Source organism: Maniola hyperantus, chromosome 18 (genome assembly GCF_902806685.2).
Source record: "Maniola hyperantus chromosome 18, iAphHyp1.2, whole genome shotgun sequence".
Lineage (NCBI taxonomy): Eukaryota > Metazoa > Arthropoda > Insecta > Lepidoptera > Nymphalidae > Maniola > Maniola hyperantus.
The window spans coordinates 7575514-7595073 of record NC_048553.1 but is presented as its reverse complement, the minus strand read 5'-3'; the positions used below and the strand labels follow the sequence as shown (position 1 = coordinate 7595073).

The 19560-nt window shown below is 37.7% G+C and overlaps 2 protein-coding genes across 4 annotated transcripts in view; one reads left to right on the top strand and one right to left on the bottom strand.

Annotated features, from left to right (window-relative positions):
* Bruce (BIR repeat containing ubiquitin-conjugating enzyme) overlaps positions 1 to 10040 on the bottom strand; it is a 54180-nt gene extending 44140 nt beyond the window's left edge. For all 3 annotated transcript variants that reach the window (XM_069504466.1, XM_069504467.1, XM_034977887.2), the window contains exons 1-8: positions 9826 to 10040; positions 9406 to 9593; positions 7179 to 7307; positions 6377 to 6606; positions 5708 to 5909; positions 5046 to 5283; positions 1783 to 4567; positions 1144 to 1398 (exon numbers count right to left, since the gene is read on the bottom strand). In XM_069504466.1, coding sequence (XP_069360567.1) covers positions 1144 to 1398; positions 1783 to 4567; positions 5046 to 5283; positions 5708 to 5909; positions 6377 to 6606; positions 7179 to 7307; positions 9406 to 9593; positions 9826 to 10003 — 4205 coding nt within the window. In that variant the 5' untranslated portion in view covers positions 10004 to 10040. The remainder of the gene's footprint in view (positions 1 to 1143; positions 1399 to 1782; positions 4568 to 5045; positions 5284 to 5707; positions 5910 to 6376; positions 6607 to 7178; positions 7308 to 9405; positions 9594 to 9825) is intronic.
* A 2843-nt stretch (positions 10041 to 12883) lies between these two features.
* On the top strand, positions 12884 to 19069 carry LOC117990467 (uncharacterized). The gene is made up of 2 exons (XM_034977922.2): positions 12884 to 13015; positions 17891 to 19069. The coding sequence occupies exons 1-2, from the start codon at positions 12896 to 12898 to the stop codon at positions 18773 to 18775; spliced, it is 1005 nt and encodes a 334-aa protein (XP_034833813.2). The 5' UTR covers positions 12884 to 12895; the 3' UTR covers positions 18776 to 19069.
* Positions 19070 to 19560: the final 491 nt, after the last annotated feature.

The following is a 19560-nucleotide window of genomic DNA, read 5'->3' as shown; positions in this document are numbered from 1 at the left end:
CGTGTGGGTTATTATTGTAGGGCTGAGATCTGAGTGAACCCAATCAAGCAGGACAAAGACAACGCTATTCGTAAGTAACATCAGTGCTTCTTGCTCGCGTGACAGCATGTGAGAACCGAAATATGTCAATGCGGCGGTGCCAGTAGCCATGCCATTAAGTCGCAAGCGACGATTAATTGACGGAATGAGTGAGTATCGCTCCTTTACTAGTAGTAAAAGTATTATATAAAAAGTTATTAAAAGAATACGGCTACCAAAAGTAGTAAGCACACGTCATGTTATTTTTCTTTATTAGCAACATAAGAAAAATACAATTTTTACATACAACGAAAAACTATTAAACGTTTAAATTGAGTGCCACTTATACAAATTACATAGAATACCATACCACCAGGCACAAATCGCGAAGTTTTTTTAACGCAAGAGCATTATGATTTTATGTGACTTATGATATTTAAGTTAAGATAAGTAAAGCTTCCAATATCTAAGACATAGTTGAATATGTGAGATGAACACACTACAGGCATAATGCATAGCTGAGTAGGTTCCTGCGATAGTGGTGTGGAGTGGAGGTGGGGGCGAGATGTGATGATGTGACTCGAGAGGTTAGTGAATCGTCAACTTGTGACAACAGTCACCCCTTCCGCACCGCTCCACTACTGCAGAAGCCTACTCAGTTATACACTATACCTATCACTACCCATATCATAAATGCGAAAGTGGTTTGTTTGTTAATTAGTTTGCCCTTCAATAGCGTTGCAACGAAACAACTGGTCGACGTGATTTTTTGCATGACTGTAGTTAAAGACCTGGAGAGTGACATAGGCTTCTTTTTATCCCGGAAAATCAAGAGTTCCCACGAGATTTTTAAAAACCTAAATCTACGCGAGCGAAGTCGCGTGCATCAGCTAGTTTTTTTTTTTTAAAGAATATTAGCCATAGTAAAATGACTAATATTCCCCTTTCCTCTCCAACTAAGCGTCAGGCTTGTGCTAGGAGTAGCTACGACAGTAGTGCAACGGGCGGGGTTTGAACCGTCGACCTTTCGGTTTTCAGTCCACTCCTTTACCGGTTGAGCTATTGAGGCTATTAATTAATATTTTACTTAGCAAATAAATGGTACCACATTATAAAAGTAAATACCTAGCTCGCAGTAAGTGATGGTAAGGGTCGGCACGTTCCCGTAAGCAGCGGGCCGTCCTCTCTAGCAGTGTAAGGCCTTTAGCCACCACGGCCGACGCGCCGGAGCGGCGAGTGCAGTGCTGTGCCAGCGCCATGAGCCACTTGAGCGCCCCGGGCGACTCGCACGCACCCACCAGGGGGATGCAAGCTATCACGCTGCTCACTAACGTCTCTTCGAATGTAGCTTTCCAACGTTTTGGAAGCTCTTTCACACCCCTATAGTGGCAAAATTTGCAGTTAGAAAATTGAAATTTAGAAAAGTTAAACTGAATTAGAAATTATCTTTAATTACAAAATGCAATATAAAACCTCTCGCTCAAATGTTTGATAGAAAATTGTGCTTTTAAATTACTTTTATAATTTATATTTAATTAATATTAGTATATTATAAATGCGGAAGTGTTTGTTTGTCCTTCAATTACGCTGCAACAGAACAATGGATTGATGTGTTTTTTTCCATGGGGTTTAAAGACCTGGAGAGTGACATAGGGTACTTTTTATTCTAGAAAATCAAAAAGATAATTTTTTTAAAGTAAATCAACGCGAACAAAGTCGCGGGCATTATTTAGTAAGAAATCAAAAGAGACGAAAAATACTCACTCGCTTGTGATCAACATTATTTTGACACATTTTTTCGCGATACTTCTGTTTGCGCAAAGTATACAGTTCTTTATCAAGGCTTCAGTATGCTGTTCGATGACTTCGATGCACTCCAACTGTTGAGTTTCTATGGGACTATCGGCTTCTTTCTCCTTGCCCTTTTCAGATTTTGTGAAACGCATGCGTTGAAGTCGAATTGATATGACCCAATTTATAAGATCTAGTGCCAATTTGCGCTTCTCGACATCATCCTTGCTTACAGCCGTTTTACAAAGAGTGTTCAAAAAATGGTTTGACTCTAGCATGGCTATTCGCTGTTGCCGCTCCATCGGCACGTCAGTATGTGGACACGAGCGAACCGTTATAGATATTTGATGTAACCAGTCGCAACCGATAAAACAGAATTTCTTCGATGAGTTTTCAGTTGATTTTATGGGTCCCTTGGCCATATCTTTAGCGGGATCGAATAACGTTTTTATATGGATCAAGAATGTTCTTCCTCTAGCCCGATAGAGCCGGGGACTAGTAAGAATCAGGGTCCCCGATTGTTGTGTCGTATCTAAGCCGGAAGATAAAAACAAGGGGCCTGCCAAAATTTCGGCATTATGTGATTGTAGGTACTCTTCGCTATTCACAGGATTCTCTAGATTCGAGATATCTGCATCTATAACTGGGGAGTGCGCTGGAGAATCAGCTCTCTGGCCGAACGAGGCATCCTTTTTGTAACCTATTCCATGCAAATTTTGCTTTAACAGTGTGACCTGTATAATTGGCAAATTTTCAGAACTTGCAAAGTGAAGCGTGAATCCGAATTCTATGTGCGCCAAGGAAGCGCTATAAGGCAACGTTAATTCTAAAACGTGTTCATCCCAAGTGGAGGACGTGTTTTGTAAGCGCCACGATCGATTATTCTGATGGTCAGATCTCGATCTCTGAGCCGGCGAGAGTTCACACCAAAACCCAGGCACTACAGCACTGTACGGCACTGTAGCATTCATTCCGTAGTAACCCGTCAGAGATATAAGAGTTTCCAGGTCATTCTGATCCAATTCAGCCTTGTTAGCTATAATTACTGGTGCAGATGTCGGACCGCAAACCTCGTCACGCGGTGCTTTTTGCAACATGTCAAAATCTAAATTAGCGAATTCGTCTTCATTCACGTCGCTTCCTGAATCTTTCTCACCATTGTTGAGCGCATAAAAATAAATCATGCCATGTTTCGTCGATACACTGAGGCGTTCGACTGACGCGCAATAAACAACAGATGTGAACTGACCCTTGGGCACACGTTTTTCTGAAAGTGTTTGGAAATCCGGTAACGTATACAGCCTCAAGTTGCCGTCGAGACCGACTACGGCAAAGGAGTGCTGCCCCAGTTTATCGGCTGGCAGCAGACACAAGTCCACGGGACTTTCGTTATAAGGTACCTCAATGAAAGATACTGGATTATCTTCTAAGGTAAATATGGAAGTGTTACTATTGATTTTATAAAGAATAAAGTAGGCTTTTGTATCAGATTTGTCAGTCTTATCTTGTTGGTCGGCGACTTCGTCGACGTCCATTTTCGTGTCGCTATCGCAGTCTGCTTCCTCCTCGTGCTTCACCTTTTCAGGATCGATACTCGATATGACAACTAATAAATGTTCCTTGTCGTCAGTAGGCAACAGATGCGTCACTCTGGGATCTTCTTTTTGATTTAATTTTGTTGGAAGACTTAAGCACTGAACAGCTACTCCTTGTGACACTGCCTCTTCCTGAGGCGGATCGCTGTCGAAACCGTCGTTGTTACTGTTATTGACTGCAGTCTGTGTTCCAACCTTGATTGAGCCAAATTTCGTCACTTTGAGCGGTTTTTCCGAACTCTCAATATCTACAAACCATTTCAAATCGGATAGCGGTTTCTCAGTACCGTCACTATCTACGTACCACTTCAAATTGGAGATTTCCAAAGGGCCATTTTCAGCAGCCATGTTAAAGTATTGCGAAATAGAATCACCGGGCACAGCGTCAGTTTGATCTACTACCTTCGTACCGGAGGATTCTAAGTTTCCACTTTTCCAGCTTTTGAGCTGAGAAATCTTTCCTACAAAATCTAACACACTACCCTGTCCGGACTCCGGCAGCTCCGGCAGAAGAACCGTGGGGGGCGGAGGTGGTAAAGCTTTGTGGAGTTTTGTAAAAATAATTTTCTTTGCCTCCCAGAATTTGCACTCCTCTTTACTAGATGAGGCATTTAAATTGATAACATTGCTGATTTGTTCCTCTAACAAACTGTTTGTGCACTGCGGAAGCTCCGTGTCCTCGTCAGAGTACTGCAGGTATATGTCATCGTAAATGCTCGCGTCGTCTGTTCTCGGAACTGGACAGACCTTTTTGCTACCGCCCGGTTTAGAATTCCCACTACTGCTATTGGATGTGTGAACCACTGTCGTGATCGAACCGGCAAGTGAACTATGAATATCGTAAGTCAACAAGAATAACATCTTGTTTGATGGTGTGAAATTGTTCTTTGCTTCATTTTGATCATTCATAGCTTTAATACTTTCTTGGGAACTATCCGGTACTCCCGAATCGAACAGAGCTTTACTGGAGTCATCTTTGATAGGTTGGTTGGTAGGCGTGCTGACTGTTCGCGTAACGATGACAGCACAGATGAGGGATGGTTTGGGTTTGGTAGTGTTTGTCTCCTTTTCTGTGCTTTCTAAATTTTGTGCGTGTGGATAAGCTTTTTGTTGTGATGACATTCCAACAAATGCCATAGCGGTTAGCTCAATGCCATAAGTAGCTAAAAAATAAAAAGATGTATGTCAACACAACTGCTGGCCATGTGCACAAAATCTTTGATCATTAAATACTCCATACAACTATAGCATCAGGCAATGAAGTAATTTATATCACTTTAGTCAATACATTTAAAACAGTACAGTGACTAGATAACGAACAGCTTAAACTGGTAGATTTAGATACTTGAAATTTTACATGCATAACCTAGACAGAGAAACTAAAAAGAATTTTAAAAAATTCCATTTAGATCCATAAAAAGCCTAAATCCTAATTCCTAATAATGTTTTAGAAAGTCTGGATGTTTGTAACTCCTTGTAACGCCATGACTGAACCAATTTGGGTGTAATTTGGAATGGCGATGCATTTTTATCCTAGAAAAGAATTCCCGCGAGTTTTAAAAAATTGCGACTTACGCGGAGAGTCGCGGCATCATCTAGTAATATAATATCTATAAATAATATCCAACTTATTTTACTCACATGAATCCTTCTCCAAACTGGCCGACCATACTTTATTGGAATCTGTTGTCAAAATCCCACTAAAGATGGAGTCATATGGGGAGAGGTGTATAAACTTGACCAGTTTGAGACCACAGTCGAATTTCCAGATGTTCACCTTCCCATCAACTGTCCCTGTGGCTATTAAATCCCCTGTATTACCTTTTGAAACTACCTTTACATTTGGGCAAGAGACAGCGCAAGCGGTAGCGTTGGTTACCTGGGGATAACAGAGCTTATTCATTATTTAAATAAAAATATCTGGAATGAAAGTGAATTAAAGCCTTTTACTTGCATACTATTTATTAAAAGTTACCTAATAACCTAGTTTGGAGGCAAAGTTTATATTCATCTATCATTTAATGGTAGCACATCTTACAAAATACGGAATTGAATGAATAACGAAAATCATTTGATATCCACATTTTTATGACAGTAGGCACCTTGGTCACAATAGTTCCTTTTTAGGGTTCCGTACATCAAAAGGAAAATCGGAACCCTTATAGGATCACTTTACTGTCTGTCTGTGTGTCTCCTTCGTGTGGCATGGTACAGCGATTTCTATGTAGGATGACGCAACAACACCGCTCAAGCTCCGCACTGCCAACCTAACGCATCGCGTGGCTTCGCTCTCCAAGCCTTACCGATATAGGCACATTGTGCGTGTACTCGCCGCGAACGAAGGGGCAGTTGGGGGAGTGGCGCTCGTGTTCCACCCACGGCTCGTCAGACTTCTCCCAGCACACCAGACACACCATGCAGGTGAAGCACATGGCCCGATCGTCGCCACTAGGGGACGGCTGATGGTAGAACCCTGCTTGCGCCATGCGAGCTGGGAGTGCCCATCTACAAGATGCAGTGTTGATGAATAAGTTGTACACAAATCTCTGAATTGACTGATGAAATAAGTGCTATACAGGTTAATCGGAAACAATACTATTGAGGGGACTTAGACTCCTATAGTGCTTAATTTTGAGAAAGGCCACACCATATTTGGTCTTTCAACTGTCATGTCTAAAGTAGTAGTAACGTAAACCATGCTTTTGACATGACAGTTGACACATAGAGCAAATATGAGGAGTCCTTTCTCAAAATTAACGCATTATAAATAACTTGATACAAATTTTTATTTTCAAAAAACAAACATTTCATTTTCAATGCCCACCATAATGTAATTTCCTGACAGTTCTATTATTTTTTGAATTATTAGAAAAATATTTAGAAAAATTTGAAATTTTCCTTAAAGCGTAGGTAAAACACAAAAATTATAAATAACAGTAATATACATTTAATAATAATCAAAAAATACAAACTTGTAATCCATGTGTGGCCATCTTTTAAAAGACCGCTTTCTGTCCGCCTCCGAGTACATCAAGCCCTGCACCTCTTTAGTGTACAGCATGAGGTCATTTGCTTGTTGGGCCACTGCGGATGCAATAGCCAGGGCTGGTATCCGCCGGTTTTGTGCCTTTAAGTCTTGCACCGCACTGATCATTACGAGGCGTAGTGTTGGGTGTGGAAGGGAGATTGTTACTGTACTCCACTATAACAAAACAAACAAATAGTGTCCAACTATATTAGTGTCGATTTTTGGCTGAAGCCAAAGATGATCAATTGGCTATTAATCCTCCGGCTACAGCCGAAAGTTGTTGACTTTCGGCTGAAGCCGAAGGTATAATAACCCTAAGAAATTCAATTCAAGGTTGGCTAAAACAGAATAAAACTGTGTCATTTAAAATGAATAAAAACATGTATGTAAAAACATGTTTTTCTAAATTTATGTTGACTATTATTGTATTGTTGCATTTGTCGTAAATAATAACACTCCAAAATAATGTTCGAACAATATGTTAAAAAAATAATGAAAAAAACTATTTACTTAATATAAATTTCAGCGCTTGTTAGGAGCTTCTGCTTCTGCTAAACTTTGGCCCACCTTGACCAAAGCTGCAACTAAAGGTTTGGTCGGACACTATACATAAATTAACATAAAAACTTTCAAGCAGTTTTATTTTATCTGCAATATCAATTGGTAGGTTATCAATAGATCGTAGACTCTCACGATCAGGATTGAGAAGTTGATTTGATTTACAATTAGCTACATTAATATCTTACTTTTTGTGCTTTGACACCTTTCTTGACCGGTTCAGCATCAATCGCAAGCTTCAATTTCTTGGTGAAATCTGCTAATCCCTCAATAGAGTCAGAGTCCAAGTTTTGAAGACACTGATACAGAAGCACAGCCTAAAACAGTTACAATAACTTTGTAAAATTGTCTTACATACAGTCAGCTTCATAATCTGTTAATTTAGGCCTAGGTGAGGTCATATTTATTGTACGACTTTTGTTTTTATTGCACAATGTTATAAGTCCCGCAAATTGCTATTGCGCTGGAACCGTGTCTCATTAACATCGAAAATGACGTCAGCCGAAATAAAAATTAGCTCAAAACTTCAGTCTAGTGCTGACGTCACTAAAATGGCGGCCACGCGCATTAGCAATTTCCTACTGCCCACATATGGAGTTATATGAGAACTATAGAACTCAAGCCGTCATATAATATGTAATTAATGTTCTGTAAATGTTATATATAAGTTCTGTGGGTGGTTCAAACAAATAAAATAATCATGTTTTAATGTAAAACTTGGTTGACCGGCTGCTTCTTACATTTCATTTGTTCTTTATTATACGCTTTATTTGTACCACCACAAGAAGGATTACAATGAAAGAACAAATAAACACAGACAGAAGGAGGATACAAAAGGTGGCCTTGTCGCTAATTAGCGATCTGCTACCAGGCAACCTTAAGAATAGGAAAAAATAAGGAAAAACAGACTGCAGGTGGTGTGTAATATAATTAATTATAATATACATAGATTCAAATAACTACTACATATATAAACCACTAACAAATATATTAAATATTATGTATAATACCAATATAATATTAAAATAAACTAAAACTAATACATACTCTATAATCATACTTAAGAGAAACTAATATATAATTGCTGTCTTCAATTTGTGAGATAATAATTCTTCACTGCACTTTAAAAAATGTCTAGTGACTTCGATTCATGTATGGTCTTTCTGATTAAGAATATTTTACAATACCACTACAATATAGTACCTGTCTACCACAGATAGCTTGTATCCAGAGAAGGAGATAGGTTACTATTAGTTCCAGAAAATCAAAGAGTTCCCACAAGATTTTTAAAATCCCTAAATCCATACCAACAAACTTGTGAACATCATTTATCCAACAACAGGCAACATTTTATCACGGAAAATCAAAGAGTTCCCACAGGATTATTAGATAAAACCGAAACTTATGTGGACATAGTCAACGAAGCATCATTTCATCAGAAATATTTATATAGTTTTCAGAAAACTGAAATAATATTCCATTACTGAAATATTTTTTTTATACAAAGAAAGTTGTCTGTTGCAGGAAGGCTCAATTGTTATGTTAAAATATGCAAATGTTGTCAATTCTGAACAGTAAATAGTTAGTATAACATTCAATTTATAGTTGTTTAGTTACAAATAGTTGACTAATTTAGATATTTATAATGTAAGCTTTTATTTCAATAAAACAGCAAATTTTGTATGTACATTTACAGTGAAAACCATTTTTGGTTGGTTGGTGGACATGGTTACTAAGAGGGCATCAGTGATTAGAAACATTTATACTTTTAGGAATTTGTTGGTCCGCCCCTTAAATATCCCCATGTTATAATCTAGTGGGAACACCGCCGATGGGAGTTGGTTCCACAGTTTGCACGTGCGTGGAAAGAAGGATCTGGCACAGCGGATGGTCGAAGTGCACCAGACACCCAGGTGGTGAGGGTGAAATGCCTTATGGTGGCGCACGGTGCGGTTGTGGAAAAAAGAGGGTGGAATGAGGTCAAAAAGCTCTTCAGAGCACTCCGATAGAACACCCATAGAGAGCTAACGTCTCTGCGGTGCTCCAGGCTGTTTAACGAGCCGGTTAGTTTGGGATCGTCCACAAGTTGAACAGGCCGCCTTTGGATCCAAATGGAAGGCGTTAGTACTGGGGTGGGTTGGTATAGTATGAAAAAGCTAACACTGTTTGTCACACCTATCAGCTTTAATGACCAAATATTATGTTACTTGGATGACAGTATAACAGTTTCTTCTTCTTTTGGTGCGAAGGTTGGCAATCATATTGGCAACTTGAACTTTGCATTAATAATTAATCCACTAATGAATTGGCTATCAAAACACTGTCTTTGCCTGCTACTCACTTGAAAAATTAACTTTTGAATTGAGTGTTAGAATAGTTTATAACATGATACTTCAGAACAGAAAAAAATCTTACCTCCGACAAGACAAGCTCAATTCTGACTTCGAAATTATCAGTCTGCTTGTGGAACACGGGTCTTTGCAAGGCGGTATTTAAGAGTAACACTCCATTATAATCCGTTCGAGCGCCTACCCCGCTGCTATCCCATACAAAGACACGGTCAGCTCCCGACGCGTATTCCACGCCCAAAGTGCCCCCATCATCTACAAGCACAACGGAAACACATTACTATTACGTTCACCGGCTATTAGCGATAAGCAATAGGTGCTTGTATGGTCTGAATTGTTTACAGAGACCTGTCAAATTCAGACAAAGTAGGACACCATAGATTGGACTAGACCTCATCTCATATGCTATATTTTTACGATAAGCAAGTAATTTAGAGTCCAAGATCATCAAGTACGCATAAAGAAAACAATAGCAATCCAAGCTTACCCGCCGAGAGATGAGATGACTGAAGAATCACACCAGAGTTAACATCCAAAACGTGTACACCGCCAACATCAGTCTTCACTAATATGATATTTAAATTACTGTGATACGTAAGTGAAGTAACAGGAAAGTTCATGCGTATATAACCATCTTCTCGTAATATCAAAGAATCATCGCCCATCGTGGCCGTGAACACATCTGTCTATTCTACGTAAACGCCATTTGTAATTAATTTTTTTATGTCAAATATTTTTACGTAAAGTGGCCAAACCAAAAAACTATTGATTGCATAGACAATATTTTCTCTTACAGTGCAACCGTTTAGAGTCAAAATTAAATATTTTAGTTTGGAACTAAAATGTTTTTTATTCAAATACCAGTTACCCTCGACTGCAATCTCACCTGGTGGTAAGTTTATAGTATAGTGTAAGATGGGAGTGGGCTAACATAAGTGGGGTAAAACGCTTATGTCCTTCCCCGGAATGTAAGCTAACTCAGTACCAAATTTCATCAAAATCGGTTAAACTGTTGGGTCGTGAAAAGCTAGCAAATTGACACACAGGCAGACAGGCACACTTTCACATTTATAATATTATTATGGACAGTATTGACAAGTATGGATAATATTAGTCTGGATGGATATGTTTTCAATCCTTATATCGAGATTTTAGGATTTAAAAAAAAAAAAGATTCCGACGAATTGAGAACCTCCTCTTTTTTTTGAAGTCGGTTAAAAATACTTTGAAAGGATTAAATCTTTTTTTAACTTTTGCTACAGTGCTGCAAAATCACTACCGAGTTCTCGTTACTTATTCCTAGTTAGTACATATGCTTTGATCCGTTGTATCTGAGTAGTTACATACAATTCACATGAACTCATTTGGTCGATCTATACACCACTATGCAGGTGCCAACATGGGGACCAATGCCCAACACAGGCATGCGTAAAGTTTGTCTAGTGCTTACAGTGCGACAAGGCTATGTTGGCGCGTGGTGAAAATTGGAACTAACGTTGCTGTCAAGTGTCTCCTTTATTCTTGTTTGAATCGTGTTTGAATATTTGAACCTTGGATGAATGATTAAAGAATTTCTATATAAGTACTACTTCGTAGATATAATAAGAATTATTACCTCCTATCACAGAGTACTTTGTACTATGTCGATGATAAATACTTTTCAGTTTAAACCTACTCTAGATTCTGTCCTTTGTTCTCTAACAGCGCCCCTCTGTCAATGTCATTCAAGTGCCAAGAGAGCCTTGTCGCCTTGCTTGTCGCACACCAGAAATGAAGCTTTAGCAAAGAAATTGTATAAGTATTACTACGTATGAGCTATAGTCGTCAGCTTGCTAGATTCCTAGCACTAGCTTGCTATCCTGGCTTTAAAAACTAGCCTCGTGTATCCCGGGCTTGAAGCTGGATTCCAGGGCCGTAAAGCTAGTTGGTAAAATAAAGAAAGCTAGTGAGAAATGGCGGCAAGTTTTAAATAAATTATGTTGAGACTTGTGAGGTGTAGTCCTGTTTTTTATATACTATGATTTAATTAGCTGATGTCCGCGACTTCGTACGCGTGGATTTATAATATTATAGGTTTTAAAACTCACGTGGTAACTCTGTTTTTCCGGGATAAAAAGTAGCCTATGTCACTCTCCTAAGTAAGTCCTAATCTTACACTATACCCATGCAAAAATCACGTCGATCCGTTGCTCCGGTACGACGTGATTGAAAGGCAAACCAACAAACAAACACACTTTCGCATTTATAATATGGGTAGTGATTATGTATGCTGATACATAGAAATAATTATATGCATTAATCACAATAATATTGCATTTGCAATATTGTGCATTGGGCAGTCTTTATAGGTCTACGTCATCTTCTGAGGATGCCCCGAACTCGGAATATTATACCTAGATTAAACAATTCCTCGTTGGTCTAGTGGCTAGCCTTGCGGATAATCGGGGTATATAAATACCCCGATTGCCATAGGCTTGGAGTTAGGAAGTCTGGGCGATACCTATTACACCCCCGTGTCTCGGAGAGCATGAATTGCGCCTGATCTCCGTCAGGAGTCAGGCCGTATCGGATTGCCATTCCCTTGGACTATTAAGTTGGGAAATAAGTAGTAGAAAGTGCACCTGTGTTTGCGTAGGAGCACACTAATTCGTGCACTGTGGTAGAATAGAATAGAATAGAATATATTTTTATTCAAGAAGACTTTTACAAGTGCTTATGAATTGTCAAGTAGTTTAATTTACCACTGGTTCGGAACGCCGTTCCTACCGAGAAGAACCAGCAAGAAACTCAGCGGTTGCTCTTTTTAAGTTTTCAATTTACAAATGCCATACTATACTTAGCCATTGCAGCCCTGTATTTGTATGTACATTGCTGGAGCGAGTCAAATCCAAACTTTTTTATCGTTTACATAGTCTTCTACTGTATTATGCTTTTTTTAGGCATAAATAAACTTTATCAAATTATACCTAATTGTTGCAATTCACGAGGGCGAGTGGGTCATGCTTGTGTGTAAGTCGTATCGGTATAAGTAAGGTACAGTAAATGTGTATGTTTGCGAGCGAGAGTGTGTTTGTGAGATTCATGTAAGTATGTTTACTTTACTTTACCTGTATCTACTAATATTTTTATCTAGTTTATAAGGTACGATAGGACTGGTCATATACAGTACCTACATTGTATAAAAGCCCTATTAAAATACTTAAATAAACGTTAAATACAAAATAATATTGTGTGCCCTCTCCTCTCGGACACATTACTGTCGAAACGTCCAAAACGCAATCTCTCGTGGGCTCTACCTAATAAACAAACAGATTCCGACGAATTGAGTATGTCCTCCTTTTTTAAGTCGGTTAAAATACTCATAGATACTTTGTGCTACCCACAGAAGTGGGAAGGGATATTTACTCGTGTGGTGGGAATAAACGTTTGAAGCCAGTCAGGCATCGAGGCGCTCTATGTAATCTATAAAACTTGAATAATTAATAAAATGACGTCAAAACAGCTTGAGTTTCAAGTTGTGATAATAATTTATTTACTGACATTCTTAAAGATTTTGCATGGTTATAAAATGGTATAATATATATATGCACAACAAGTTTAGTGTTGTCATCTCTTTCCAAGCCATGCGGTCGAACAGTGCGCTCGCGTTCCTCTTGCTGCTCACTGCTTGGGGAAATGTAAGTACCTATACTATAGGTATTATTTCCTCTCATTTATTTAAATTATAATTCCCATATTTTTTAATATTTTTACAAAAAAAAACTTCTTCAAAATAACGTTACAAAATAAATACGTAAACGGGAACGGAATACGGATCCTAGTGCCTATCATAGTTCACCAACAGACCTTGGGGTCCCAAGCTGCTGGGATCGCAACCTCGCACCGTAAATTGCAGCGTTGGCAGGCTCTACGCTAGGTGGACAGACGACATCAAATGACTCGCAGGGAGCAAGTGTTACCTATTTTGACTTTGACTGTCCGGTATTCCGGGGGCGCCTGGCACAGATATGTCCAGATTTGCAACTAGAGTGGCCCCCTCAGTCCCTCTCGCTCAAGCAGATTTTCTTACTTGTGAAATGTCATTCCTTCTACACTTCACGTTGTTTGTCAAATACTCACGAACAAATACATTTTGACAAACAAAAAAAAGTGGCCACGGTGATAAGGACAAGCCTTAGATGAATGATTAATGTATACTATCTCTATGGGACAAGCATAATCATTTTGTCACGTTCTAACAAGAGCATAAATGCATTTAGCTATCTCGCTCTAACAGTAAGTGTCATAATAGGGCTACTTCTAACAGTCCTTATTCTGAGATTGTAACAGTAGAAACATGACTATCTTTATCTACTGATAGTATTTAATTAAAGAAAGATAGACTTTAGCTAACAAGTAACAAAGGATTTTCAGAAATTTCATCCGAGTAAAGACGGAGCTCGAGCAGAGCAGCTAATCTAAAATATTATGCATAGGTAATTATTTAGTTATCGATAAATAATTGAATATTTATTTTGTGTTCATGTTAGTTTGTGTAAATGATTATGATTATGGTTCAATAGGTAGTTGCCCTGATAAAAAAAAACGTGAAGCACTTTCATTGCACACAGTGGATAACATTTATTTATTGTTAACATGTAGGTACCTACATTGTATTTGAATCTTTTTTGGGTTCCGTATTAAATTAAATAAACAATATTAGAATATATCGTTCCATCCAGTTTGTTTGTCCATTTGTCATAACTCATAGCCCTTTTAAAAAGGACAAACTCGTCCGTCCCGGGGGGGGGGGGGGGTAGAGTGAGTGTCGCTGTTTTCAGGGTTCGTACCTTCGTAAAGGAAAAACGGAACCCTTATAGGATCACTTTGTTGTCTGTCTGTCTGCCAAGAAACCTATAGTGACCTATAATCACGAAATTTGGCAGGAAGGTTGGTTTTGTAGCAGAGATGAGGGAAAAAAGAAGTAGAAGTACTTTCAAAGTAAGATTACTATATCAAGTGGGGTATCATATTATGAAAGGGCTTTACTTGTACACTCTAAAACAGATTTTTATTTATTTTTAGGCATAGGTTTTTGAATTATCGTGCAAAATATCGATAAAATACGATCGTAGTGCGGAACCCTCAGTGCGCGAGTCTGACTCGCACTTGGCCGGTTTTTTTTTGAGGTACCTACGGCAACCTAAAAAGCATTGTTTAGGTATGTTTACTTGTTCTCTAACATTGTAATATTAATAAAGAATGTATAGGTTTACCTACCTACTGAAAATATTACAATATAAGTTAAAGCTAGCCATATCTAATGACTATACAAATCATGCCCGCGTGGAATGGTGCCAAGAATACTGGTTGCATTTCCGCGCTGGACAGCCAGGCTGATCCGTTGCGCAAAAAAATTAGCCAGCCCTTCTGTCACCAGATGAGGCTATTAATCGCGGTGAAATGTCTCGTAAATTTTTTTTAGCACCAAGACTCCATGGCCCCAGGGTCTCCACGGCAAACGGAACAAAATGTAACTCTCGATAAGAGAGGCATACTTGCGCCGCTTGCCGTTTTCAGGTTTACTCATATTATCTAAACCGTGTTAAACTATACTAAATTGATTGCAAAATGAAATGTAACTAAAATATTATATTACCTACATACTTAATTAGTAATGGGTAGTAATTAAAACAGTAACAAATTAACTGTAATCGCTTCATCTAACAATTGTAATATTGCAAAAGAATTTATAAGTTTAGGTACTTATATCTAAACCGTGTTAAACAGCATACTAAATTGATTGCAGAATTAAATTTTACCATAATGTTTAATTACTACCCATACGTAATTAGGAATGGGTAGTAATTAAACCAATAACAAATTAACTATAATCGCTTCTTCTAACTGCAATATTGCAAAAGGATTTATAGGTTTATTTATATCTAAACCGTGTCGGTACTAAATTGATTGCAGGATTAAATTTAACCATAATGTTACCTACATAGTTAATTACCTGTCATACATACTTAAAATTAGGTATGGGTAGTAATTAAAACAGTAGCAAATTAACTGTAATCTGGAAGCGTACAAAAATGGAAATAGTTTAGTTTATAAATCAATGGTTTCCAATAAATAAGTTTGCGACTAAAACCCAGTGTAAGTACGTATTTTTATATTAAAAACTGGCCAAGTGCGAGTCAGGCTCGCGCAATGAGGGTTCCGTACCAGTTGTATTTTTTCGACATTTTGCACGATAATTCAAAAACTATGATACATAAAAATAAATAAAAATCTGTTTTAGAATTCACAGGTGAAGACCTTTCATATGATACCCCACTTGATAAAGTTATCTTACTTAGAAAATTGAAAATACTAATTATTAGTTCATGACCACAATTTAATTTTTTTTGTGTTATCTAACCCTAAATTCACGGTTTTCAGATTTTTCCCCAAATGTCAGCTATAAGATCTACCTACCTGCCAAATTTCATGATTCTAGGTCAACGGGAAGTACCCCGTAGGTTTCTTGACAGACAGACAGACAGACAGGCAACAAAGAAGTGATCCTATAAGGGTTCCGTTTTTCCTTTTGAGGTACGGAACCCTAAAAAGATTGTACCGAATGGAAAATATATGTATATAAAATGGGATAAGTAACTTTTTACGAAGATTCAATTAATTTAAAAACAGTATATAAATACCTAAGTACAAATAATATTAGGTACCTATCTGGCAATTTAACCTTCGTAAAGTTATAACAGATGTTTAGTATTGTATAAAGGTAATAAATAGGTACGTTGTAGTCTGATACGCTTTTTCAATAAAAAACGCCAAACCTACTTACACAAAATGTTTAAATTAATTTAGCTGGTAAAAGTTAATCATTAAGAACCTAACAATAGGCTTTCAAATAAAGCTCTTTTTTATTCTGTTATTTTTAAGGTTCGTTTATACGTGAAAAAATAAAAGCTTATGTAGAGTTGATTAAGAAAGACTCCACGCATCGGCTCTGCCAGTGTGCGTTGCACCTTATCTTTGAAACGTACCTACATCAGTGGTTACTCTCAAGGCTGATATATAAAAACCTTCAAATTGAAAAGAAAAAAAGCCCGCGAATTGGAAGTATTTTGTATTAGAATCTTTAAAAAAAATATACCTACCTAGTACCTAGGTATAAATAAAATCAAACAAATTGTTACTCTTCAATCTGGTCCTTATCTCCCCAGTCATGACATTCAAAACAGGATATTACCTTAATGTTAGATTCCAATACACTGCTTTGTCATGTTTTTCTTTTCAATTTTAGAGTTCCGTACCTCATAACGGAAAAACGGAACTTTTCTAGAATTATTTTGATATCCGTATGTCTATGTACCAAGGTCTTTTTTCTTAGAAAAGGCTTGAGGTATAAAGTTGATACTGAAGTCTGAATATTAAAGGTCAAGAAGAAATAGTCTCTAATAGCTGTACAGAAGCTCAAAAAAAAGGTACAGCTTTTCAAAGCGTATTTTCATACAGCATTTCGCGTCATTAAAACCTACTAGGTATTTCCCGTTGAACACAATATTGTGGCACGAAGTGATGTCTATAGGTAGTAGGTACCTATGTGGCACTGGCAAGAGCAAAGAGAAAAATCCAAAAATCATTCATTTCAAATTCTGAATAGAAGTATTACGCTACAAACTAATATGAGATTTTACTAAGTCTTAAAAAATTAAAATAAGTAATCTAAGTAAGCGCGCGGACGAAGATGCAGATTCGAATCTCACTCACGAAATAAGTATTTGTTTTTTGGGTTCCGTACCCGAAAGGTGTCAATGGTGCCTATTACTAAGCCTCCGCTATCCGTCCGCCCGTCTGTCAGTAGGCTGTACCTCACGAACCGATTACGAATTTTTACAGAATGTGTAATACCTACCTATTTTTATTGTCGCTATAACAACAAATAATAAAAATTTCAAAATGGCCGCTATGAAAATGTTCGTATGTCCCTTCGTATGTTCGACTCGCACTTAACCGATTTTTTTTTTGTTTTACAATTATTAATTTTATTTGTAGCGCCATATCCAGATTATATTTTAGTTTTTGAGGCGGTCGATTTAATTTAACCAAATTATTAATAATAATACGCACGGAACCCTCAGCGCGCGAGTCTAAGAGGTGGTTTAAGCATCTCAGGCCTGGGCGCGTTTGGAACCCTCGTGGCTTTAGTTTTAGGTTCGCGTAAAAATTATCACCACTGTTTGTCATCTTACAAATCCAACAACCGAACATCAAAGATTGTAATTTATTACCTATTTTTAATAAAATATTTGGTGTTATTACACGTGGCGGCCAAGAGCCGCGCCACGTACGAGGCGCGGACGGACGAGGCACGATTCATAACATTACGAACATTTTATATGAAACAGTTTATACTTCACCGTGCCGTGTCCGTGCACGGACGACACACGGTGAGGTGAATCATGTACCTACTGATTCATATAAAATGTTATTAAGTATTTAATTATTTTGTTTAAGTCCACCTGCATTCCTGTTTTGCGTAAAAATATTGATTATTTTGTTTATAGGTCGCTTCTGGGCAGCGGCAACTTCTGGGCGGACAAACAGAACAAGATCCTAGCAATCCTGTTTACAGAGACCTAGCAACGAAGTCACTAACAGTTTATATGAAAGAACATGGTTTAACATTAACTCAATCTCATGATGTCACAGGTGTTACAAGGGCCACCACGCAAGTCGTATCCGGACTAATTACCAGATTAGACTTTAACGCTTTAATAGGCTTTGCGCCTGTCACCTGCCATTCAAAAATCTTGCAGAAGGCTTGGCTAAACGTTGAAGATTATACTGTCACTTGTGAATATATACAATATACAAACCCAGACCCTCCAGGTATTCCCGGTGGTCAAAACGAAGAAAATGTAAATAACCCACTTTATACCGAGCTGGCGGTAGAATCGTTGGATAAATACGTAGCGGACCGCGGTTTAACTCAATCTTATAGTCTTGAAAATGTGAAAAGAGTGACAAAGCAAGTGGTAGCCGGACTTATTTACAAAATAGAATTTGATGCTTTGTTAGGCCAAAACCATGTGACCTGTAACTCGGAAATCTTTGAACAGGCTTGGATGAACGTCAAAGATATCAAAGTTAATTGTGTATTTCCGCCGTTAGGTGGTCTAGTGGAAAAAGACGTAAATGATCCTATTTATATCCAGCTGGCAGTGAAGTCACTTGATAAATACAAGCAAGAACAAGGTATTTCTCAATGCACCACACTTTTACACATCACAAAAGTAACTGAGCAAGTTGTAGCTGGTACAATGATTAGAATTGACTTTGAAGCGAAGTTGATGTACTATGGCGATCTCCTATGCCATTCAGAAATCTGGGAGCAAGCCTGGTTACATAAAGAAGAAATCAAGGTAAATTGTGTCAACAAAGTATACTGATTTTTACCATTCAAATCAAATAAAGACGCAACACGGATTTTTTATACGGACCGAAATAATTGAATGGCCTAGTCAAGAAGCCAAGACGTTACTTTCGCACATAAACTGTTACCTATATAAACGTTCAAAACTCCAAAACAAAATATGGACTTAAGAGACTTCTTGAGCTTGGCCATAACGAATTATTATTTTTTTAAATCTATATTGAGATGTACAAAGGCATTTAAGTATATTTGGAGTAATAACAATATTAAAAAAATATAAATAATAACCCATAATAAAACTGAATTAGCATTGGATTATTTTTATTTACAAACACCTAAATTAAAACTTTTACCTTGTGTTTAGTACTAGCTGACACGCCCCAGCTTCGCTCGGGTGGAATTTAGAAAATAGAGGTGGGGGTCGTATTTCTTCATTTGTGACCGAAAACCCAAATACAAATTTTCATGCAAACAATTCGAAAAATGACGGACTTTCATACAAACTTTCAACCCCCATTTAACCCCCTTAGCAGTAGAATTTTCAAAATACCTGAAATACCTACTATTTATTTATAATTTCGATGTAACTTCAAAAATGACGGACTTTCATACAAAATTCCATCCCCCACTTAGGAGTGGATTTCGAAAAATCTTTTCTTAGTGGATATCTACTCTTTACAAAGAATATACTCTCAAAATTTCACGTTTCTATAGGACCAGCGGTTTAGGCTGTGGGTTGATATATAGGTCAGTCAGTCAGGACTTTGAATTTTGTATATTAAGATGGCATATACCTATATG